Below are 26,639 nucleotides of genomic sequence, written 5' to 3'. Positions count from 1 at the left end.
TTTTTTCATAACATTGCAGCCATCAAGAAATAAAATAATAAAAAAAAAAAAAACTAAAAGAAACCATGAACAGATGGAAGACATTTCTACATTTACTAAGCAGGAGTTGGGTCCCAAGGTCTCGTGAGGCTATTTATCCAATAAATTAGAGCGCATGGCCATTAAAGTGCATTCATTTCTGTGCTGGGATGAGGTCATTGATACACTGGCCCTTCTCCAGACGCTTTTCCATGTCTGTTAGAAGTTTGACACCATCGACCACCGTCTGAACGAGTTCCACCTCTGAGAAGCCAAGACGGTCGGCATTTGATATATCGAAGACTCCCCCAACTGCTGCAGTGTCAACTCCACCTAGTGCAAGAAAAAAAATAAAAAAAATAAAAATAAAAAAGGGAGTGAATACTGAACCGTATACAGAAATCACAGTGCAGATATGTGCCACACTATTGCTCAGTTGTAAGAGCTGAAAAAAACCCGCAAGTAAGGCTGTTAGTTTGGGCAGGTTTTAGGGACAATTCTGTGGTCTAGCGAAACAATTGACCACCTTGTCTGCCAAGTACCAGTAGATTGCACAGAGACTTTAACTGCAAAAATGACAATAACAAAAATGGTGCCTAGCAAGTATAGACATGCATGCTTGCATTGTTATACATAGTATTTAATCACAGGTCAATGGACTTGTAATGCAATATTACACAATGTTAACTGCTTCAGCAGTGTAGAAGCTCTCAGAATAAAAAAAAATGCATGTGGAATAGGTGGTGTAGCAGTCAGGCAAGTATCCTGCAATTCTGACTCTAGAGTTTCCAAAGTCCTGATTATAGGAAGGAGATGTGGCCTCTGCACCTTGCTCTAGAAACTGCTCTCCAACATATCTGATGATCTTCATTCAAGATTCCTCAATGAATGCATCATTTAACCACTTTGTTACCGGGCCTATTTTGGCACTTTTCTCCTTTATGTAAAAATCACATTTTTTTTGCTAGAAAATTAATTAGAACCCCCAAACATATATTTTTTTTTAGCAGACACCCTAGGGAATAAAATGGTAGTCATTGCAACTTCCCCCCCCCCCCCCTCGCACGGTATTTGCGCAATAATTTTTCAAACGCCTTTTTTTTTTTTTTTAGGGGAAAAAACAGTTTCATGAGTTAAAAAATAACAAAAACAGTAAAGTTCGCCCAATTTTTTTGTATAATGTGAAAGACGATGTTACGACGAGTAAATAGATACCCAACATGTCACGCTTTAAAATTGCGCACACTCATGGAATGGCCCCAAACTTCGGTACTTAAAAATCTCCATAGCCTCACATGTGGGGTTTAAACGGTGTTTACATATGTGGGCGGGACTTGCTGTGCGTGCGACCGGGGCGGTTTAAATTTTTTTTTTTTTTTTACTTCATTTTTACATTTTTTTTTTGATCACTTTGATTCCTATTACAAGGAATGTAAACATCCCTTGTAATAGGAATCACTGACAGGTCCTCTTTATGGAGAGATGTGGGGTCAATAAGACCCCACATCTCTCCTACAGGCTTACACGCATGAAATCGGTGAAAAAAAAAAAAAAAAAAAATTGATTACATGCCGACAGCTGCGATAGCGGCTTTGTTTACTTTCGGGTACCGGGCGTGACGTCATAACGTCGAGCCCGGTCCTCCGACGGTCATAGAGATGACTGTGACCGTCTGGTCACCAGTCATCTCTATGGTTCACCAACGAGCGCCGGCCGATTCGCTCTCCGGGCCCCTGATGGCACGGGAGACGTCCCCTCCCACTGCCCAGAAGAACGATCGAGTGGCGGAACCGCCGCTTTGATCGTTCTTCTGGTGCACAGAATCGCCGGCTGAAGATGGCGATATCTGAATGATGCCTGCAGCTGCAGGCATCATTCAGATATCACCGCACAAAGCCGAGGACGTCCTCTGGGTCTCAAGTGGTTAAACTACCTGGATGCCATGACAAGTAAATGCTATGCATGTATTCAAAGAAGACCATGGTTACCCTAAACTCTGCAAAAATTGCCATCTCACCTGTTCCTCTCTTTTGCAGTCTAAGCCTCTTCAGGATCTCTCCGAACTTTTCGTTCTTGCTCAGGTTTGGCAACTTCACGTGCACCCCGGCACGGAGACCAGTTCCAAGGTTGGATGGGCAGGTGAGAATGTAGCCAAGATGCTGATTCCACATAAACTGGAAGCTTTTTTCCTTGATCAGAGATTCAATCTAGGAGAGAAGAGTTGGCTGTTTAAGCTGATACCAAGTTTATCAAATACAGAACAAAAAAAAAAAAAAAAAATTATAATACATAATTACACACTATATAATATATATATATATAAAATCAGAACCAGGTACTGAGAACAACGACCCTCCAATTTTGATCGAGTCTTAAAATGCCAGTTGCCTGGTTGTCATCCCAACCAGGGATGGACTGGCCATTGGGACTACAGGGAGTTTCCCGGTGGGCCGATGGCTCAGTGGGCCAGCTTCAGTGACAGCGGTCTGGGAGTTTCTCACTTCTGCCTAATCTTGTTCCATAAGGGGGGGGCACCAAACTGATTCTTTGCCCCGGGTGAAATAAATGTCTAACTTCCCCACTGGTACTGCCTATAAGAGTACCAGTACCAGCCGTTCTACACTAATAAAGAGTGGCTAGTGAAGGGGGAGAGGATGCGGGAGTTGTCCGGCCGCTGTGGGAGAGACCTGTCATAGTGGGCCAGTCTGGATGAAGCCCAGGGCCAAATTTTTGTCCCAGTCCATCCCTGATCCCAACCCTCTTGCTTCAACAATGAGCCATTAGTTTGGAACGAGTATGTAAAAATAACTTTCTCCTCGATCTTTGTTGATAAACGTAGGCTCAATGCAAATAGGAAACAATTGTTATGTACACATCATACAGGTGTCGTGGTGTGCCATGTAAAAATGCAGCATGCATGTTTTTTTATTCTGCGCAATGCACCACGGGATGTTACAACACCCTGTGGTGCATGCCATTTTAATTAAATCTAAATTGTTAGATTTGATAAGAAAAAATAAAAAGCTACACAAACAAAAAACATTGCAAGCCACACATTAAACAGTGAATAATGTGTGCAGGCTGGTGTTAACATGCCTCAAGTTCAGAAGATGAATTTAAGGAGAAGCATTACTACTTGTGACCACTAGAGGGGAGAATTGATCAAGTTGGAAGTTGCCACCAAAACAAATTTGCTTTGCATGACCTTACATTGCATCAGTTCTGTTTCGATTTATAAATATTCAGACAAATTGAGAAAAAAAATAAAAAAATAAAAAAAAAATCCCACTTCCTGCAGCATTTTGTTAGCCTTCTACAAACGTCCATTTTATGCATGGTTATATTTACATTAAACTGCATCCGATCACATACCCTAGTAAGGCCATCACAGAACCTTTTGAAGACTTCCTTCATGTTTCCACCCTTCTGCATGGAGATGACACGGAGATGATCCTCCTCATTGATCCAGACAAGGAAAGTCTTGCTGTCATTGTGCCTTAAAGAAAGCAAACATTGCATGCATTAGAAGCAGGAAACACCTAATCTGCAAGCTGTCCTAGATCAGTTTAAAGCATTAGGACTGACCACCAGAATAATCCTTGGCAGTGGCAGCAGGTGCTCAATTTGGGGAAATGGCAAACAAACCTGGCAACCCTCGCACTCCCATCTCCCCCCGGATGGGTCTATGGCCTTACCTTAGGACAGGGGTCTCCAAACTATGGCCCTCCATTTTAGGAACTACAATTCCCAGCATGCCTAGTCATGTCTGACCATCATTTTTCCAATGTCTCATGGGACGTGTAGTTCTGCAACAGCTGGAGGGCCGTAGTTTGGCGATCCCTGCCTTAGGAGGACATGGTGGTGCGGGGTAGGGCTCCTGGAAGCTGCCCCTCTGCCTGCCAAAGGATGAGCAGGGTCCTTGCTTCTTCTCCTGGCTGGACAGGAAGCAGGCCCGAGACCTGATGAGTCTTAGGACAATCGGCCAATCAGGAAGCTGGTCCTGAGACCCGACTGGCCAGGAGAAGAAACAGGAAGACATTAGCAAATATTAATTTGCCAACGTCACACTGTAGGCTGTGCCCACCCTTTTTGAAGCCAATTAGACCCACATTGAAATCCATGCATCTGGCGCACTGCAAGTCTCCTGGCCCTAAAATATGGAGTCACACCAAACCTGAAATAAGCATCTGTGGATAAAGCAATGACCAACGACTGGCACGGTGTACATCAATAGATTAGGTCACCAGCACATCAGATTCTTGTAGAAACTAGTTAACAAAAGATTTACCCCAAAGTGTGATGTTTGGACCACCAAGGACCCCGACACACGCATTGGCAAAAGTGTATTGCAATGCACTGAAATGTTGCAATTCTTCACGACTTTGAAGGTTTTACAAGAATTGTGTGCTGGTTAGGTTTAAAAACCCCAGAATAATGTAGTAAGATGTCAGCATTTATGATCAGCACTCATTTCTCTTGGTATGGACTTTGACCAGACAGGCAGTACAGTTCAAGATGCGGGTGTTCTGTGCAGAAGTCCAGATTAAAGCTTTATCTGGAGGTTAAAGCGGCTTAAAGCAAACAAGACTAAGGCTTCAGCAACTGTTGCATTGTACAGAGATGTTTCTTTAGATACTGCAGAAGTGACACTTCCTGCTCTTACCGCAAAGTACTGACAACCAAAACTATTCAGATAGCATAGCATAGCTAGCATACCAAGAAGATATCCTACATCTTACCAGATGCAAAAAAAGGATTTGAACAGTGCGGCTCAGGCTTTATCTATGATCTAGTGCAGGGTTGGTAAATATTTCTGCATGCTTGAAAAAAGGTTTGTGTTTTTTCACCTGCCTTGTGTTCAGAAAAAGCAAAGGTCAGACAAGCATGATCCCTGAACGATGACCGTCGACAGACAATTCTGTTACCGAGGTACAAAGACACTGTTAAGCGACACCTGCGCAGGAAGCCATTAATGGCAGACCTCAAATTAAAGTATTGGACTTTGTTTACATTTGTGGCGCTCTGAAGAGCGATTTACATTTTTAATGCTCTTCAGACTAGGTTCACACTGCTGTGGAATGGAAATTGTGCAAGTTAGCTGAACTCGCATGATTTCATACCTGCATGTCAGTCTGACTTTGGGGAGCGATTTTAGAGACACCTGTGCAGGTTCCTGCATAGAAGTCTATTGAAACCACCAAAAGTAGTACAGAAACTACTTTTGGGAATCGGTGCCACAACGATTTGGATGGTGCCATTGCTGCAGATTTGGCATGCCAATTCACAGCAATGTGAACCTAGGCTCAGAGAGCATTTGACAAGCACAACTCTTAACTGCCGCTTTACCCCCCAAAAATCTGGACCACCATGGTGCAACTGTGGCCACATTCGACGGGGGGTAGTGCCTGCTGAGCAGAGGGTTTAAATCCTGCCATGGCATGTGTATAGCCTGGTCGCTGCCTTTCCAGATAAAAGGAAACCATTGTGGGGCAGTGAAAAACATGAAGTTTCACTACCCCCAACTTCAAGTCTTTACATTGCGAGATGCTGCCATCGTTATCCTAAACAAAATCACAGTAAAGTCCAACCTTTGAATATATACAGCACCAAAAAAAAAAAAAAAAAGTCAGAATGGCAGATTTCAGCCCCCCCCTGCAGTTGACCCCAGACCTCCCCTCCCTTACAGGGAAGGCTGCAGGGGGCTGTTACACGTATTGGAGGGAGCCTGCTGGAAGCAAAAGGAAAAAGATAAGCAATCCAGCCTGTTCTGAAACCTCCTGGATGTAACAAGCACTTCACTCTTGCAGAGTAGTGTGGAATTACTGGAAATTTAACTTTTTTGCTGTGCCTGGATTTGTGCCATCATTATATATATATATATATATATATATATATATATATATATATATATATATATACACACACACATATACATACATACACACACACAAAAAAAAATATTGCATTTAATTGAATCAAATCAGAACCCACACCAAAATTTAGCAGCCAGTCCACAAATGCACAAATGGAGGGAAGGGGCGGTGTCAACAGGTGGGGGCCTGCAAGCACTGCCTAATCAGAGCCCATACTGCCCAAGCCTAGGATGCTTAATATGTCTCTAGAAGTTTAAGACAGAGAGCCAGCTTACACTAGAGCTGCACGATTACTTGTTCAAATCAATTTGTTCCCGTGCAGAACGGAAGGGCACGTCACCATAGCGCATGCACACGTCGCAGGAGGCTTTTTTTTTTTCTAGATGGGAGATACCATTTGACGGGCACAACTGAATATTATGCAAACAGCGTAGGGACACCATTTGTCATATTTTGCCTTGCTGTTGCTACAGTGTCCCTCCACTCTTTGCAAATCTTTCGATTGTGTCCGTGAAATGGTTTCTCCCGTCGATAAAAGCCTCCTACAATGTGCGCATGTGCTCTGGTGACATCACTCCCGCTGATCGGAAAATCAGCTGGAGTCACCTTCTGTTGTACGCATGCCCAGGCACTTTGAGGGCACAAATCAATTGACAGCTCTGAGCAGAGAGCCGTGTTCTAACAAAAAGGCAGCTGGCAAAAAAAAAAAAAGAAAAAAAGAAACTACTATGAGATAAAGCAAACATTGTATCATTTGTTTTTTACACCAAAGGGATCAACTTCAGTCTGCAAATGAGGGCAGTTTAACCACTTAGGCTCCATGCACACTATTCCAAATAAAAAAAAAGCTGTTGCAATATTTTATGTCATGCTGCGTTTGTGCAGTGGTCTTTCAAATGCAATTTAGGGAGAAAAAAATATATATATATATTTTGAGTAGAATGAAAGTTTTGCCCCAAGAATCTTTATTCCAAGAAAAAAAAAAAACATTTTGATTCTCATTTTATCAAAAATTGTGCAGCGCTAGTTCACATAGAAACTCAGTCCGGATAAGTTTCTGCGCATGTGTTTTTTAAAGAAAATAAAAGATGGGCCATGACAATTAGTCCCTGGTGACCTCTACATCCTCTTCACCAAGATGCTACTTCCCATCTAAGAAAGGAACATTACAACCAACTTCCACAGGAAACATCAGAGGACACCTACCAAATTCCTCTGGCATCAGGCCAGTCCCGGGCCATCCCTGAGGCCAGAAGCAGGGGAGATACCGGCTTGTCAAACAAGAAGTGGTCATCGATGAGTTGCTGCTGCTCTGCGTCGCTCATGTTCTTGAGAGCATAGTACTTTCCTTTCAGATCTCCATCCAGGCTGTCCAGAGCTGGAAACAGAAAATATCCATGATTATACACGGTGCCAGCCACAGCCAAACACACTACATTGCAGATCATAAGGACCCGACCATTCTGTTTGCAGAAGGCTCGGTAACCTCCGCCTTGCTAGACATAGGTCAACTGTGCCGACGTGTTTCGCTACCAGAGTACACCTCTTACAGAAAGGACACAAGCATCCATTCAGCCTCAAAGTGTATTCACCTGCCACAAAGACAGGCGACATGATGAAAGATGGCATACAGAGTTATTGCAAAACCTGTTATTTTAAAGTAAACCCTGGCTTACCAGAAAAACCAGGAGGAATATATAAAATAAATACAGACGAGAGAGAGATGTCTGTTCCAAGATTAACAGTAGCATTTAAAGCAGTTTTGCCATCATTATGTCAAGCCGACTACCAGCTAGAATTTCTGCATTTTGCTTTAAGTAAAGCATGCTAAACGCCTGCAACACACACACACACACACACACTTTTGTAAATTATTAGATCTTTTCATGTGAAAAAAACAGAAGAAATTACACACTTTTCTGCATAGTGAGTGCACAGCTTGTATAACAGTGTAAATTTGCTGTTCCCTCAATATAACTCAGACAGCTATTAATGTCTAAACTGCTGGCAAAAGTGAGTACACCCCCAAGTGAAAATTTCCAAATTGGGCACAAAGTGGCAATATTTTGTGTGGCCACCATTATTTTCCAGCACTGCCTTAACCCTCATGGGCATGGAGTTCAGAGCTTCATAGGTTGCCATGGGAGTCCTTTTTCCACTGCTCCATGATGACATCACAGAGATGGTGGACGTTGGAGACCTTTAGGTAGATTCAGAAAGAGTTAGGCCGGCTTATCAGTAGATAAGCCGACCTAACTCCGAATCTACGCCGCCGTATGTTTAAGCGTATGCTCAAACAGAGATACGCTTAAACACATCTAAGATTGCAATTTTTCGGATAGCCGCTAGGTGGCGCTTCCATTGCGGCTGGCGTAGATTATGCAAATGAGCTTGTACGCCGATTCACGAACGTACGCCCGGCCGCCGCAGTCGTATTACGTCTTTTCCGTAAGGCCTTAGGCGGCCTAAAGTTAATCCACCTATGAGGTGGAACAACAATGTTAGAGTATGGCCGCCGTTCCCGCTGCGGCCAAGTCTCCATTTGCGTAAGTTGTCCGCGAATCAGGAGTTACGTCGTTTACATCCACGTCTAAATCAATAGGCCCGTACGGCGTACTTAGCCGCACTGGGAAATGTAGGCGCCCGGCGCATGCGCAGTAGCAGAGAACATGAGGTCAAGCCTCATTACCATACAACACGCCCCCCTCCAACCAATTTGAATTAGGCGCCCTTACGCCCGCCGCGATTACACTACGCCGCCCTAAGTAAGGAGGTAAGTGCTTTGAGAATCATGTACTTGCCTCTCTTACTTAAGGCAGCGTAGTGTAAACACGCTAGGCTACGCCGTCTTAACATTGCACGGCCGTACCTGAATCTACCTACTTGTGCTCCCCTCCACCTTCTGTTTGAGGATCCCCCACAGTTGCTCAATAGGGTTTAGGTCTGGAGACATGCTTGGCCAGTCCATCACCTTTACCCTCAGCTTCTTTAGCAAGGCAGTGGTCATCTTGGAGGTGCGTTTGGGGTAATCGTGTTGAAATACTGCCCTGCGGCCAAGTCTCCGAAGGGAGGGCTGGGGAAATCATGCTCCGCTTCAGTATGTCACAGTACACAATGGCATTCAATGAACTGTAGCTCCCCATTGCCCGCAGCACTCATGCAACCACAGACCATGACACTCCCAACACCATGCTTGACTGTAGGCAAAACATTTGCCTTTGATCCCTTAATCTGGTTGCTGCCACACATGCTTAACACCATTTGAACCAAATAAGTTTATCCTGGTCTCAGACCACAGGACATGGTTCCAGTAATCCATGTCCTTAGTCTGCTTGTCTTCAGCAAACGGTTTGCGGGCTCTCTTGTGCGATCTTTAGAAGAGGCTTCCTTCTGGGACAACAGCCCTGGGAGACCAATTTAATGCGGTGTGTGGTCTAAGCACTGACAAGCTGACCCCCCACCCCTTCAATCTCTGCAGCACTCATACATCTATCTCCCACAGACAACCTCTGGATATGACGCTGAGCACGTGCACTCAACTTCTTTGGTCAACCATGGCGAGGCCTGTTCTGAGTGGAACCTGTCTTGTTAAACCGCTGTATAGTCTTGGCCACTGTGCTGCAGCTCAGTTTCAGGGTCTTGGCAATCTTATAGCCTAGGCCAGTGATGGTGAATCTTGGCACCCCAGATGTTTTGGAACTACATTTCCAATGATGCTTAACTACACTGCGGAGTGCATGAGCATCATGGGAAATGTAGTTCCAAAACATCTGGGGTGCCAAGATTCACCATCACTGGCCTATGCCATCTTTATGTAGAGCAACAATTCATTTTTTTCAGATATTTTAGAGAGTTCTTTGCCATGAGGTGCCATGTTGAATGAATGTACTTGTATAGCGCAACTCATGCGAACTGAATCGCCTCTGGGCGCTTTTTCCAGCCAGAGTCTGCTTGGATGGTGCGGTCATTTTACCCCGTAGGATCGTGACACGCAGTGATATATATATATATATATATATATATATATATATATCTCTAACTTCCAGTGACCAGTAAGAGCACGATACCAAATTTCACACACCTGCTCCCCATTCACACCGAGTCACGTGACACTGGAGGAAGCAAAATAGCTACTGGGGCCAAATTTGGACATTTTCACTTAGGGGTGTACTCACTTTTGTTGCCAGTGGTTTAGACATTAATGGCTGTGTGGAGTTATTTTGAGGGGACAGCAAATTTACACGGTTATACAAGCTTTACACTCATAATATAGAACATCCCTGAATATAACTACCAGAGCTCTCCATACACATTACTTTTTCTGCCTCATTGTCAAGGTCCTCGAGGGCCTGACCCTCCCACTTCTGTGGGGAATCAGCATTGCATGTTCATTACGGTCATGTGCACTGCTCTATGCCCGCAACACATCCCATAGTCTTGGGGAGCGAGTGATCAAAACATGGTGGTTATGCTCCAACATACAGTGGGATCATGGAGAACTAGCATAGCCACCCCTCCAACAGGGAGATCAATCACAGCAGCAGGAAAATAAATTTAGAAATCGCTGGGCGCAACAGAATTCAATCGGAACACAGAATGTTGTACAACCAGAGTTTAGGGTCACTTTAAAAAAAGAAATAACAAAACATATAGATCTATAAAAATCCAAGCACTGTCCTTTGAAAGACACTAAATCTGTGCAATCTAGCATCTTATTAACCAAGATATTAATTTTGGGTGGACTGCAAAAATATTTAGTGCAATCCCTCCCTTAGGAGATGATCGACTCAAATACAACTTCAGTAAATTAATGTTAAAATTCCCCAGTGATGACTTTAGAAATACAAGTGACAGTACAAACATGGATCGTTGCACTCATGTTACTATATCTGGCTGTATGTTAGAACACAAATCTTATTCCATATTAGAGCAAGGAAAGAATGTTTCTGTACCATAAGCCAAGACTGACTATGACATGACCATATACAGACAGGTATTCATTGGATCTTCCAGAGGGGGAGGGTCTTCCCTAAAAGGGCTTACAATAGATAACAGACTGGAGAACATTTCAGTCTTACTTCACAGTACATTTAAACATCATCCACACTGGGGGGAGGGGGGAACAAACCGCAAGAAAAAAAAAAAAAAAAAAAAAAAAAAAAAAAAAGGTGTATATAAACCCCAGCAACAAACATTTCTCATTTGCTTCCTTTTGGTCTGTCAATATACTAGTAAACGTCTTTTGGTTTGCCAAGTGCAAGTATACCTGCTGATGTTGCCAGAAACCTGGACAGCTTAGCTGAAAACTTCCTTGCCATCTACCTCTGCTGGTCAGTTGCATTGTTTGAGGACTGCAGGACATGAATGGACAAGGACCAGTAACCTTGTTCTTACTCTGAGGGCTACAGAAGTTCGCTCAGCTAGGTTATGAATAAGCAATTCCTTAAGATACCAGTAAATTATACCTACAGGTCCAGCACTAGCTTTCCTCAAAGGTTATGCAAGAGGACTTGGGGGGTGGGTGGGGGTTGAGGTGATCAACTGGATAGGGTTCTAGTATCGTTGTCCTTGGTTTGAGGTTCCAGACTGGTGGTTTTGGGTAGCCTTGTACCTCAGCTGAGGGCTACAGGACTGCTCATCCAAGTTATGGACAAGGTTTCAGTACAATCACCCCCCCAGCCCCCCCCCCATCTCTGGTGTAATGGTTCTAAACGACTGTAGGACAACATTCATCCAGGTTATGGAGGACCGGGGGGAGGTGTACCCAAAGTAGGACTCTCCTTGTGGTCCTTCATACTTGCAGAATCAGGTGCAAATAAAATAAGTCTGGAAAAAGCCAAATTAAAATGCAGCCACCACATACAATGACCCAGAGAGCCCATTCACACCTAGGCGTTTTGTCGCCTGTAGTGTGACGCCCGCTGCCGCCCCGACACGCCAGAGGGATGATTTAACATTGCCCTCTATGGAGATGGTTCACATCTCCACGCCAACAAAAAAATCCCGGACCTTTTTTTCAGGCGGCTTTCGGCATAGGAGATGGGAACCATCAGTTATCTGGACCACTTCCAAGCCCCAGCAAGTGGAGTTCAAGAGCACCTGCTACTAAAATTGCTATAGCCTGGCACCCCTGAGACACCAGTGCATCCCAGGAAGCCCTTATGTTGAGTAAAATGCTAGTTCCAGGGCATACTATAGCACTGCAGCATCATGCACAATAAGTAGCTGCCCTGGAATTAGGACCACTGCTGGAAGTCTGGCAACCTCCAGTAGGTAGATGGTAAATAAATTACTTGTACTCAAGCATGCAGCTAAATAAGATCTACTGGCAATCCCATTAGGGGCGTCAGGGAGGTGGAAATGTTCTAGAAATCTATCCTTTTAGTGGATTCAAAAATTTGATCTGGTATATGCATTATATTCTTTAATATATTGGGTGGTATTAATAGGTCTAGGAATTCCTTGATATATAAAGACATTTTTTTTAAAATATAAATTATTATTTTAGATAATTTTATTCTTTATGCTTATTTATATTTCCTTTCTCATGTTAAATGATACTGAGCCTATAGACTTGTTGGGTGTAGAAGGAAGATAGTAAGAAGGGAATATTTGATATGAAATGTATTTTATTGATTATATATGCCATTGATATATCTCCCGCTATTTTAATTTAATTGCATCTTCTTTTATTGAAAATAAACTTAAAATGAAGAAATTTTTATATATATATATATATATATATATATATATATATATATATATATATATATATACACACACACACACACACACACACACACTGGCAGGATCATCAGGTAATAAAAAACAGTTACAGGGGGAACTCAATGCTCATTAGTATGCCCTTTAATACTTACTATCCAATTAAGACCTGTAGCATCCCCAATGCCCTTAACCCGCTTCCCATATAGAATTTGCTTATGGAAATGTCTCAGAGTATAGGAAAGTAAAGTCAATATTATCAAGGCAGAGCATTTCTGCACAGGAATTACCTTCAATGGAGAGTTTTTCAATGGCTCGTCTTTCCCCGCGGCTGCAGTGAGGTGGGAGGCAAAAACCACGGATACTTCTGCCAGTTCTAACACGGGAACTAATGACGTAGTTTGGGTCCAGGTCGTCACCACCCTAAATGTTAAAAATAAAAAAGTAGATACAGAAAAACAGTGAATGTCCAAATCCAGACTTTAGAAAAGTGTAGTTTGCTGACCAAGGAAGGAACCTTTTTTTTTTTTTTTTTTTTTTACAATTTAAGGGCAACAAAGATTTTTCTTCAGAGTAACATTCCTGGTCAAAAGGCATTTTTTTTTTAAACTATACTTACCTAGGTAGATGCAGCATCAGTCTGCATCTACCAGTCATCGCCCCCCGCTGGGCTGTGGAGGAGGCAGGAGCAGCAGGCTCAGTGACTTGCCGAGAAGCCAAGCTAGGTTCATGGTCGTGATCTTGTTCCAGCCTGGCCCAACTCCGACATCAGCCCACTGTCTGCTGCAAACGGGTCACAGGACTGCAGAACAAGCCAAATAAGCTTTGGCTGTACTGCCGAAGAGCATGGCCCAAACACTCAATTTGCTCCCTACTAGTCCTGTCCTCTGCTGTATCTGGAGGAGCTCAAGTAGTGAGTGTTGTCACCTTAGGAGAAGTGGGTCACCGACCACATCACCAGGTGAAAGGTTTCTCTAATACAGCGAAGATCTACCAAGCTGCAATTACATTGTTCTTGGGCCGTGGTCTCCAAACTGCGGCCCTTTGCTTGCCTTTTTCCGGCCCTTGGGGCACTATCCCTCCTACTAATACTAGACACTATTCTGCCATCTGACACCGACAATGAAGCACAATTTCTCCCACTGACACAACTAATAGAGCACTATATGATACCAGCAATGGGGCACTATTCCTCCCCCTAATACCAGATGTTCACCAACAATGACGCCAGGAAAATTTCTACTCTTGCTGGACAAAGTCCGGCCCTCCAAGAGTCTGAAGGACAATAAACCGGCCCTTTGTTTAGAATGTTTGAAGACCCCTGTTCTTGGGTTTAGATACACTTTAAATGTGGAATTATCTTCTCGTAGGAAGTCTATTTTGCTCATTGTTTGGCAATACAAACAAAAATATGGCTTGGGAATTAGTCATGTTTTGTGATACCAGGGCAAGGCAGCACAGTGAGTAAATCAAAGTGACCAGCATGCCACTAGAACATGCAACCAAAATGCTTAAGTCTGGGTTCACATATGAGTCGCATGCGGCTTACTGCAGGGGTCCAGTGCATCCTGGTTCACCGTTTCAGGTCAGATTTCAGTCCAAATTTTGGGCTGAATTCAGACCTGAAACGGACCAAAAGATGCAGAGTTTGTTCAAGACGCACCGGACTTGCTGCGGAGATATGTGAACTGGCTCCATAGAGAGCCAGTCAGTCAAACTCCTGCTATTGTGAATTGGATGCAGGAAACCAGCATCCAATTCTCAATGGTGTGAACCCAACCTAAACGGTTATCTAGCACCACACTTAATACTGTACATATAGATGCATGCAGCATAATAAAAAAAACTCACCCTACATTTAAAAGCAGTATATCTGTACACGTCAGCCATCCCACCTAACTAAGGTAGTTTTGGATAACTGACCTAAGCAACAAGTGAAGTTTTGACAACCATAATGATAGCCGGCAACTCTGAAAGCTTGATACAAATTCTTTATTTGTTAAGAAAATCCAAAAGTGCCAATGCATTTTGGCTTAAAAATGCTTTATAAGCCGAAATGCATGAACACTTTTGGATTCGGTGTATGTGTGACCAATAAGAATTTGCATCAAGAAGCATCCGAATTTCCGGCTAGCATCCCTATGGACTTGTGCTGTGGAAAGTGAACATTTTTGACCAGTCGTCATCAACCTTGTCCTCAGGGCCCACTAACAGGCCAGGTTTTATGTATTACCTTGGGGAGATGCAGACTAGAATACTGCAATCACTGAGCAGCAAATGATATCACCGGTGATGTATTTCAGTTATCTTGCTAACCTGGCCTGTTAGTGGGTCCTAAAGGACAAGGTTGATGACCACCGTCTTAGACAGAGCAGTGCTCAGACTCCAAACACAGCAGTAGAGCTTGGCAAGATTGGTTTTCATCTACATAAATTACTTTTCAAAAGTGAACACAAGTCAGGACTAAACCTTTGCGATCACCGATCTGAAGGGAGAGATTAAGGTTTATTTTCAACACATACCCCCTTCTTCCGATACTTTCAGCACCACATTTACTATGATCAGAAGAGCCATTGAAGTAACCTGGATTATTTTTCTTCACCTCAAGAGGGAAACATGGAAATCAGGCCTTGCAACAGCAAACAGCATTCTACTAATTACGGCTGGAATACTTGCACTGCTCATGCCGGTTATTTACAGGTACCTACTGGTAGCAGATCCTTGGTGCCAGTAGTTTGCATTACAATATTATAGTCTCACTGCACCCAAGTGAAAGATCCACAATAATTGCCATTATTTAGAAACACTAGAATGTATTACTACTGTAAAAATCTGCAAGATTGGAGATATTAAAAACAAGGCTACAGGCAAGACAAAATTCAGTAATGAGCCCTAAGATTATCTCTAGCTGTGCTTGCTCTCTTGTGATGCACTTGCGTTCAGGAAAACCTAATGATACGCATCAAATTTCAGCCATTATGACTCCAAGGTCCAATTGCAACATGAAGATGTCTGTCTGCACGCTTTCAGGAAAGTGCCGGCCATTACACAGCCTAAGATAGCAATATAGCTGAAAACTGGAATTTTAGGTTTCATATACAATTGCCAAAAGGCACATAACCCCCAATAGGTACATTTTCAGATTTAAAGTTTAGAAATCCAGGCCAACTCGAAATGCACACTCACACACAAAAAAAAAAAAAAAAAAAAAAAAAAAAAAAGCGCCTGCTACAGATTGCTTATAAGCAGCAACATTAATAACCTCACCTTCAAGTTTTCAGATTTCAGGTCAGTCTTGTGCTTGTCTCCTGGCTTGTAACCACCATGTCGGTCTTCAATGATGGGGTCCAACAGATCACTGAACACATCATAGCACTCTTCATCCCCAGCGACAGCTCCCACGGTCATAATATAAGGGTGGCCTGGATAAGCACAGCATTTATTAAGTCACAGAAAGGCACGCTTGTCAACAACCCAAGGAGTTGGGTAAAAGAGCGATCACCACACAAGGAGATCCTCAAACTTTGCAGACACTCTTATGCACATCCAATGCGCTCCATTTATTCAGAGAGCTACATGTTCCAGTATGCTATTGAATATCAGAGCAATGCGTCAGCTGGGATGAGCAAAGTCTGACTTAAACATTAAACTGGCAAACACCACACCAAGTTAGTTGTCTTTCATTTTGGTCACAAAGTAAAGCTGCCATTTAAAACCTTGGGAAAAACCAAATTGCCCAACTTCTGCGATTGTCCAATAGTTGCATTACTTTTATGCAAAACTGCAGCCAGTAAGATTAAAGGGGTTGTAAAGGTAAAACATTTTTTCCCTAAATAGATTTCTTTACCTTAGTGCAGTCCTCTTTCACTTACATCATCCTTCAATTTTGCTTTTAAATGTCCTCATTTCTTCTGAGAAATCCTCACTTCCTGTTCTGTCCAACTACACAGAAATGCGAGGCTCTCCCTGGTGTGGAGAAAGCCTCTTGGGGGGGGGGGGGGGAGCAGGAGTGTCAGGACACTCTCTACTTGCAGATAGAGAAATGAGCAGTGTGTTAGTGGGCGTCCTGACACTCCTGCTCGCCCCCTCAAGAGGCCTTCTCCACACCAGGGAGAAAGCCTCTCATTACGGTGTGTAGTTACAGACAGAAGAACAGGAAGTGAGGATTTCTCAGAAGAAATAAGGACATTTTAAAAGCAAAATGGAAGGATGGGGTAAGTGAAGGAGGACTGCACCAAGGTAAAGGAAGCTATTTAGGGAAAACATTTTTTTACCTTTACAACCCCTTTAATACTTGATATCAGTATGATTTATGGGTCACCAAGTATTGTAGGACATTGACTGAGCATTAAAAGCCAGTAAGCAAGTGACAGTTTGCACAAATCTATTCAGCACTGGTTTCCTTTTAAGAAACTGTCAGATTGCAAAGCCCAATTGCAGCTTTCTATATTAGAGTTTACACTCACATATCGGATGGGCCAGGTCTCCTACTCACCCTCATTTCTAGAGCCGATGCTTTTAAAGGCCAAGTTCACCTTTTTTCCTAAATTCCAGCTCACCTACGTACCATTATAGGATTAATGTACTCCTTTTGCAAAAATAAAAGGGCTTTCTATTAAAGCGACACAGGCATACCTCTCCATAGCAGTTTAAAAAAACATGGCTTGATTACGTCTGCCTTACTTCCTGGCCTGCGAACAAAGGTGAATGTAGCCTTAAGATTCTTCAGCATTCAACACTTCTGGGAGCATACCATATGATCTTCTGCCACACACCATGGTTCCATCCTCTGACACCCCCCCCCACTCACCTCCAAACCAGGACTCCACAGGGACCCACTTAAAAAAAAAAAATATATATATATATATATATATATATCACATCTGCATTGTAATAAACATTCTTGTGCTAGTTAAAAAAAAAATATGCTCTATAACAGAGCAGCTCTCAGCTGCCTCTTCGTGCCCTCCCATTTAGTTCTAGTGGGCGGGGCCAGGCTCTCCCACCGACGTCAGCCAGAGAGATGAGAGGGAAAGCGGAGTGCCATTGAGCTGGGCTGTTCTACATACAGATAAGCATTTTTTTTTTACCCAACACAGGCACTTTTACTGGTATATTAGAGCGCAGATGGGATGTTTTGAGAGGGGAGAGGGAGAAGATCGACGAGCAGGCTGCAGGGTTGGAACAGACGGAAGCTAGGAGGCACAGATTGCTGGAGAGGAGAGAAACACCTATTCTATTACAGGGTGCTAGCTTTAAAAACATGGCATTAAGGCTTCATGTACACGGAATTTTTATTTTTTTTTAAACCTCTCCTGAATGATTTAACTTGACAGATAGCAGCCGACCTTTAAAACTTGTTTGGACGCATTTAAAAAAATAAATAAAAAAATCCCCCCCCCCCCCCCCCCTTAAATAGCCATTTGGCGTTTCAAATGCCTCTGAACATCTGTCCTGAACGCAGAGCAACAAACAGGCATCCAAGTCATTTTTCTACAGCAGGTGAAAAGAGGAAGGTTGGTGTGGGCATATTTTCCTTGCAAGATAAAGGTTAGAGAACATTCATATGACCAGTGTAAACTTTTATGGCACATTTCAAAGCTCTCCATCTAGCCACAGCAATATGCAACCCATGATATACAATTCTTTTGTTTCATGCAAACAGTTGCCTTAGCACTGAAAAGTAATGCAAGCTATGGTATTGCTAACTGAACGTCATTTCTGGTTAATTTCCACCCAATTGAATGGGCAATCTAAACCAGCAAACAACTAAAACCACAGGAAGCAGATATCTCTGGACTGTTCAAGTCTGTGCAAATTGCATTTTCATGCCAAAGCTTTAAAGTTGCCACAAGATTGTCAGTGCGTAGAGAGCATATTTAAAATGTTATAAGTCACACATCTGAAGAGATCAAGCAATATATTGTAGTCCTAAAAGTAAACAGTCCTCAAATGTTAGACTAATATTCAGTTACAAACTGCACAGCAATGAACTCCACAGCTTGCACAGAGTGGCAGAAGTCATCTTGTGATATGAACCAATATTCAAAGTAAACTCTTGCTAAAAGTAGATGTAGTGACACCTACTAATGTACAGCAGCGGTTCCCCATATCAGTCAATCAGGGGCTGTACATCATTGAAAGATGTATGGGTGCAGTAGGTTAGTGCACACCTCTGGCCTTTGTAATGCATTATGAAGTGGACAATGGCCATAGAGGCAAACTAGGCAAGGATCTGACCATCTTTCCTCTGATTTACCCAGGGCCAATCCGCCCTATAGGCTCACTATGCAAGCCGCTTAGGGCCCCGGAAAGCTGCAGAGGACCCCCCCAAATTACTAGAGGCCCCGTCTGGTGAGAAGTCATTTTTGGCCCCTCACCCCGCTGCATGGGAGAAGAGGTAAGGAGTCAGCACCCCCCGCTTCTCACTTTAATGTAAGATGCCATTTCTGACAGCAGAACACCCCCTCCCCCCGCTTCTCAACTTTAATGTGACATGACACTGTCGACAGCGCCGCCGCCCCGCCCCCCCCCCCCCCCCCCTGCTTCTCAACTTTAATGGAACTTGTCATTTTGTTTAGGGCCCCAGGGTGGTCAGGATCGGCACTGGATTTACCACTAGCTGCCCAGACACCACCACAGCCTCAGTACTTGGCAACAAGTCAGAACTCTTTGGCTAAATAGGTGTTCAATATCAGTGGCTTGGAAGATACTGAAGCACCTTGGCTAGCACAATAGGCAACTAGCCTTTTAAAAAGGAGAGTTCTGCAAGGTAGAGGTGTCTATGCAAACAATTCGTAGTCAATATGGATAAGGGTTAAAGGAATTTATTACAGTACGAGGTTTAATTGGGATGGTTTCTTCTTAGTGCCTGAACCTCAAACAGGAGCAAGGAAAAATCTGCAACAGGTACAGTAATAAAAGCAGCTGGGGCTCTAGGCTTCCCCTAGGAAAGTCGTACTTCTTCCCAAACATGTCTCTGCTGACAATAGCACCTCACTTTTCACCCATAAAAGAGGAGAACGGTCTGAGTGGAGCCTTGGATAGCAGTAAAAACCTGAGAGGTTCCAACCCACCCAAAACTCAATTTTGTGTTATGGATCCAAAAGAAGTCTATGGAGAGGTCTTGCACCATTATGAGGTTGAAGTGGGAGGTCACAATACATGACTTCTTCCTCTGGTCTGCAAGAAGCTGCCCTTTACTACAGCGAATCAAACACAGGTTTAATAGGTTTAAAGATGGCATTAATTCTCGTTCAGGTCACAATGATGGCTTCATCCACTCTATGCAAGCAACAGACCGGTTAATCTTTCCAATCCAGGCATGCTCTTTTACCAGGATTGTCTACCCCAGTTTGGATCACGTCATCCAATGTGAAGCCACTGGAAGTCAGTCATTCCGTTTCCCCAAACTCTTCTACATATTAAGACTCTAGCCATGTGGTTGTTGTGCTTGCGCATGTCTGGAACTCCTCTGCGGAAAGCCTCTTAATGACTGGCCAGGCAATGTTACCTTCACTAAAAAAAAAGAAAGCACTGTACAAGTTAGACTCTGCTCCCCTCATCAATAGAAGTGCTTTTTGATGCCCTTATCAAAATATAGTAAATGATCACAATATCACCTGATTTACAGGTTTACTACTTTTGCGTCAGCTTAAAGGCAGAGAAGAGAAAAGACCAGTTTTGTAAAGATAACCCACTGAATGGTTTTGCTTAGGGTGCATTCACACCACGATTTTATCATCCTACTTGTTCTCACGATTTTAGGTTTAAAATCGTACAAATCTGTATGGCAAAACGTATCCATTCACTTCCATTCATTAATGTAGGTCCCCAAGTGCATCCGATTTGATCCGCATCCGTTTTGATACGATTTAAAAATCGCATCAAAAATCGTGTTTGACCACGATTTGAAATCGTATTGAAATCGTGTCAGATTTTCGTATTAAAAGCGTGTCCGATTTTTTTTATATTGTGGTCAATCTAAATCGTATGTAATCGGATCACTGATCCGATTACATACGATTTTGTCATATACGATTCCATCCGATTTTACGGTCCGATTATCGGATGTAAAAATCGTGATGTGAACCTAGCCTTACAGAGTCTCCTGACTTTAATCGCCAAACGAGAAAGACAAGTTTCCCATCCCCCCCCAAACACCAATACTGCTGTTTACGGCCCCTTTCACATTGAGTTTTTCAGGTGGTACAGCGCTAAAAATAGCGCTGCTATCCCGCCTGAAAAACTGCTTCACTGCAGACTCAATGCGAAAGCCCGAGGGCTTTCACACTGAGGCGATGCGCTGGCGGGAAACAAAAAAAAATCTCCTGTCAGCAGCATCTTTGGAGCGGTGAGAGGAGCGGCATTATGGCCGCACTCGTAAATCGAGATTGCGATTAATCGTGCAGCTCTAAGTGACACCGGAGGGGGGGGTGGGGGGCTTTGAAGACCGGTGGTTCCATTTTTGTGTGGACCTCCACTAACACCCAAGCCAAATCTAGAAGTGCCCAAATCTAGATGCAGCATATAGTTGATTTGGAGTGTCTGCCAAAGATCAGTTGTGTTTGGCCCCCTACTAAAAAAATTCCATGTTCGATACCAACTCAGACCTCTACTAATATCAAATCACTGTAGTGAAAGGACTTCCACACAAGGCCACTTTGACAGCTCAGCACTTCTAGTAATGAGGGAGAACAGATGGCAAAGTGGATAAAGAGAAACAATCCGCGCATTTTACCTGGGTTGTCAACCCCGGTCTGAATGACATCATCCACAGTAACTCCATTAGGTGTCGCCTTGTCCCTCAGCTTTGCATAAAGATCACGGGTGAGCACCTTGGCCATATGGTTGTTGTGGCTACTCAAGTCTGGAAACTCATCATCCACGCTGTACTTCATCTTCAGTGTGTTGTGGGAGTTGCCGAAAGGCATGATTGCACTTCACTGCAGGAAATACAGAACAAAAATGTTAACAGAGATAGGACATGACCTCAAAAAAGGTGACCTTGGAGCAAACGCATGTTAGAACAGGAAATCTAGGCCACAACATGGCTACTGGCAACTTAAATCTCCCATGATCCTCAGGAAAAGCTTAAGGACACAAGATTGGTCATAAAGTACCTGATTTTTGCCTGCAACGTGACAGGCTTGTGCATTCTTAGAGATTAAGGTATAAAGGAGGGACACAGGCACCCGATTACAGAGCTCATTACCAATTTCAGAGCTCATTTAGTGGATGAGCAAAGCCCATGCAAAGTCTGCCCAGGTCCTGCTAACAGACTTCCTCCAACGTCACAAATTATTAATTATATACAGAAAATGTAAATCCCATTGAAAGCTATAGAATAGCCAACCACCACCTCTTAGGAGCGCTACCCAACATATACAGATCTGGTATAAAATGGAAGGATATCTACTACAGTGGGGGAGGGGGAAATCGTGCCTCAAGGGCCAGACAACAGCAAGCAAAGGGCCACAGTTTGGAAACCACTGGGATGGAGAATAACCCAGGATGGCAGAGTGTGGAGGAACCCACTCTTTGAAATGTGGCATGCATCGTCTTTTGGTACCTGATCATCTCTACCTCCATCTGAGGTCCCATCCACACTTGAGCCGAGTGTCTTTGGTGGGTTTTTGCATTTGTTTTAGACTTTAGTGAGGTGTTTTTTTTTTAAGATTAACCACTTCAATGCCAGGCACTTTACACCCCCTTCCTGCCCAAGCCAATTTTCAACTTTCTGCGACAATTACGCAGTCATGCTACACTGTACCCAAACAGAATTTTTATAGTTTTGTTCCCACAAATAGAGCTTTCTTTTGGTGGTATTTGATCACCTCTGGGGCTTTTATTTTTTGCTATACAAATAAAAAAGAACTGAAATGTGAAAAATACACATTTTTTTTCCTGTTATAAAAGTTTGTAAATAAGCAAGTTTTCTCCTTCACCGACAAGGCGGCACCGGAAGACTGCAATGATGGGTACATATGGATGGCACTGATACATGGCACCGACATGTGGCACCGATGCTTATCCCTGGCACAGATTTTAGGTCAGCACTGGTTGGCAGCTGCCTGGGCACAGGTTTGCATTTCCCTGGTGGTCTAGGGGGCATACCTGGTGGTCCAGTGTGGATGCCCATCCCTGGTGGTCCTGGGCAGGGATCCGAGGGGGGGCTGCGCTGATAAACTATCAGCACAGAACCCCCCTTGTCAGGAGAGCAGCCAATCGGCTCGGCTCGCCTGAGTAAGGAATAGCCGACCAGCGGCTCTTCCTGTTTACATTGTGATCAGCTGTGATTGGACAGTGTGTGTCAGACTGATACACCGCGCCACCGAACGCCGCGATGCGCCCCCCCACGTGACGGCTGTTAGCCTGCTGGACGTCATATGACGTCCAGTCAGGGTAACGCAACCACTTCCCAGACGTCAATTTGCCATTGACCGGGCGGGAAATGGTTAAGCAAGTGGAAAACTATTTATTAGGCATTGCACCCTTATTTTTAGCCAATGAAAAGCAGGTTACTAGGGCTACTAGGGCGAACACACATTTTTGCATCTTTCAGATGCCTATCAAGGCCAAAATGCACACACTGCCCCAAAAGCAGCTCATACTTTTCTGGGCGATGAGCTTCAAGTAACACCATGCTCAGGTGGGAACAGGTACCAATCCCGGGGGAGGGGTGGTCGAGCGTTAAAGTTAAAATCATCCAACTGTCACACAGAATATCCCAATGTTGCTACTGGCAAAAAAATAAAATCTTAATGTAGACAACTCCTAGCTCTGCATACATCTTCTGTACCATCTCACGCTTTATAGACAATGACACAGGCCACACCTCCTATCTATCTGATACACGTTACTGCACTTAGGCATCTTCTGAATAAGGAAGTCGGCATTGTAAACTCAGCCTGCCAATCCTAGTCCTGCACGTTTGTAGCTTGAAGGTCAATAAAAAGTACGCCGCCATTGCTGGTCCGTGGTAAAAGGAAAAAAAATTGCAGTCTGCAAAGGCATGCTGTGACTTGTAGTTCCATCACAGCCCAATGGGCTAGAGCATCTAAAAAGAATGCTTAGAATTTACAGCATCAAGAACAAGCGGCACAATTACTTCCAACTGGCATTTCTGAAGCTAATTAGCCGTCAAGGCAGATGGATGGGATCATTCAATATTCATGTCCAAGAGGAAGTGGTGTGCTGTGCCTCCGAGCAACCACATTACTCTGCACTTCCTGAGCTGACAGCGCTGAAATCCCAACCCAATGACCTCTAGGGTGTGAGCGACATACACTCCATACAATCTACACTCCATACAATCTACACTCCATACAATCTACACTCCATACAATCTACACTCCATACAATCTACACTCCATACAATCTACACTCCATACAATCTACACTCCATACAATCTACACTCCATACAATCTACACTCCATACAATCTACACTCCATACAATCTACACTCCATACAATCTACACTCATTTAGATTCAACAAATGTATGGAATCCGAGAATCCTAAACAATTCAGTACATTTGCATGAAATCAGGTAGGCCCTCGCACTATATAGTCGGTGGTAGATCTAGAGGATGAATAAGCAGATTATATACTGTAGTGTATGGCTACGCTCTGTACAATCGAATCTAGATTTTACAAAACTATAAACATGACAAACCAACAACTCATTCGTTCTGTATGAAGGCAGGCCTTGGCATAGTTGATGGCAGATCTAAAGGAGATCATAAACTATACAATCTGAATTGATAAGTGATCTAAAGGAGATCATACAATCAGATTGTATATAGTTTATTGTTTGCCCTTGACCACACATTCACATACGTAAAAAGTTAACCATACAATCTGCTTTAGATCATTTAAGGGCTTAGTAATACTAAAATTAATTATATATATATATAAATAAATAAAAAAATAAATAAAAAAAATCAGGTTCACGAATACATAAAAATGTTAGAATGAAAGTAGACAGCACAGATCGCAACGTGTATGGTCACATTAGGATGCAAACGAAGGCTGAACTAAAGGGCATCGACCGTTCCAATGGGGGTACTGAGCAGCTTTGACAGTCTGGTAAATGGGATCCCATCAGGACCCACCTAGTCCACCCTTCCCCCCCAAACTGCATTCAATAAACTAAAATCTGCATTGCCGGTACGTGTCTCTGCACATCCCAATGGAAACCTGCCCCTGAAAAGACACGCTTTCCCTTCTGAAAATGCCCACTGCCTGGCCGCCACACTTCTGCAGTGCTGTTCCCAGCCAGCGGGGCTGCTGCAGATCATGAGTTTTGACCTCAACCATCTTGCACGCTTGGTCCAGGTCTCTCAGCAGCCAAACAACTAGCATTTTCAGAAGGTGATCAGCAAAGGACCTGAATAAGCCCATTCTAGCGTAGTAAAAACCTCATCAATAATCTGCCATTGGCCCTGGCTGGAATGCTCCCCCCCCCCCCCCCCCCCCCCCCCCCCCTCTAGTAAGCCAGCTATGAGACACGATGCTGCAGCAGTAATAAGTCATCCCATCCCCATCTGGCCCCATCCCAGGGGCTGCAGCAGTGCCATGAGAAGAAGGGCAGCAGGGGGCAGCACTGAGCCTTGCCAAACTTCAACACACTCCATTAACCCCTTCCCTGCTGGAGGTAATCCATTACAGCAGAGCAGAGGCATCCCATGCACAGACATCTCTCCTCATCACTATGCACTGCCATTGTGCTGCAACGCCCCAGCCAGGGACAGGGACACATTCCAAGGACATGAGCTGTCCCTGAGGACCCTTCATCCAGCCATAGGACCCCCTATCCATCCATAGGACCCCCTCCCCCACCCCACATGACAGCGCAGAGCCTAGCGCTGCTTCTATGCAATCTGCAAATGGTTCCTCCTCCTCCATGCAGACTAACACATGGAGGGTGCACCCCCTCCCTCCTCCATGGAGGAAGCACCCCTCCCTCCTCCATGTAGACTAACACATGGAAGGTGCACCCCCTCCTCCATGCAGACTAATACATGGAGGGTGCACCCCCTCCCTCCAGACCAATACATGGAGGAAGCACCCCCTCCCTCCTTCAAGCAGACTAATACATGGAGGGTGCACCTCCTCCAAGCAGACTAACACATGGAGGGTGCACCCCCTCCCTCCTCCATGGAGGAAGCACCCCCTCCTCCATGCAGACTAATACATGGAGGGTGCACCCCCTCCAGACCAATACATGGAGGGTGCACCTCCTCCCTCCAGACTAACACATGTAGGGTGCACCCCCTCCCTCCTCAAAGCAGACTAATACATGGAGGGTGCACCCCCTCCCTCCAGACTAACACATGTAGGGTGCACCCCCTCCCTCCTCAAAGCAGACTAATACATGGAGGGTGCACCCCCTCCAAGCAGACTAATACATGGAGGGTGCACCTCCTCCAAGCAGACTAACACATGGAGGGTGCAGGGTGCACCCCCTCCCTCCTCCATGCAGACTAATACATGGAGGGTGCACCCCCTCCCTCCTCCATGGAGGAAGCACCCCCTCCCTCCAGACCAATACATGGAGGGTGCACCCCCTCCCTCCTCCATGCAGACCAATACATGGAGGGTGCACCTCCTCCATGCGGACTAATACATGGAGGGTGCACCTCCTCCAAGCAGACTAACACATGGAGGGTGCAGGGTGCACCCCCTCCCTCCTCCATGCAGACTAATACATGGAGGGTGCACCCCCTCCCTCCTCCATGGAGGAAGCACCCCCTCCCTCCTCCATGCAGACCAATACATGGAGGGTGCACCTCCTCCATGCGGACTAATACATGGAGGGTGCACCTCCTCCAAGCAGACTAACACATGGAGGAAGCACCCCCTCCCTCCTCCAAGCAGACTAATACATGGAGGGTGCACCCTGCTCCTCCCCTCACTCACCTTATGTGTGTTTTACTGGCGGGAATAGAAAAGTCTCCTCAGCAACTTCCCAGACCTTGAGGGATGTGAGTGAGAAGGAGCTGCCAGCGCTTTTATATAGCG

The 26,639-nt window shown here is 44.3% G+C and overlaps 1 protein-coding gene across 1 annotated transcript; it reads right to left on the bottom strand.

Annotated features, from left to right (window-relative positions):
- Positions 1-26,639, bottom strand: CKB (creatine kinase B). Its single transcript, XM_040333222.1, has 8 exons — positions 26,538-26,639; positions 21,355-21,559; positions 15,882-16,036; positions 12,905-13,037; positions 7,098-7,269; positions 3,391-3,514; positions 2,036-2,225; positions 1-351 (listed from the first exon to the last, which is right to left on the bottom strand). Exons 2-8 carry the CDS (start codon positions 21,545-21,547, stop codon positions 173-175), a joined length of 1,146 nt encoding a protein of 381 aa, XP_040189156.1. The 5' UTR covers positions 21,548-21,559; positions 26,538-26,639; the 3' UTR covers positions 1-172.

Source organism: Rana temporaria, chromosome 13 (genome assembly GCF_905171775.1).
Source record: "Rana temporaria chromosome 13, aRanTem1.1, whole genome shotgun sequence".
Classification (NCBI taxonomy): Eukaryota; Metazoa; Chordata; class Amphibia; order Anura; family Ranidae; genus Rana; species Rana temporaria.
Note: the sequence above shows the minus strand (reverse complement) of the source record. Positions and strands in the feature narration are given on the sequence as shown.

What these genes read in the sequence shown, in the direction of transcription:
- CKB (XM_040333222.1), bottom strand. Translation starts at nt 21,547, where the DNA reads ATGCCTTTCGGCAACTCCCACAACACACTGAAGATGAAGTACAGCGTG. An exon ending in GACCGGGGTTGACAACCCAG is followed by an intron (nt 16,037 to 21,354) that starts GTAAAATGCGCG and finishes GTGCTTATCCAG; the next exon opens with GCCACCCTTATATTATGACC. An exon ending in CCTGATGCCAGAGGAATTTG is followed by an intron (nt 3,515 to 7,097) that starts GTAGGTGTCCTC and finishes GCTTTCTTTAAG; the next exon opens with GCACAATGACAGCAAGACTT.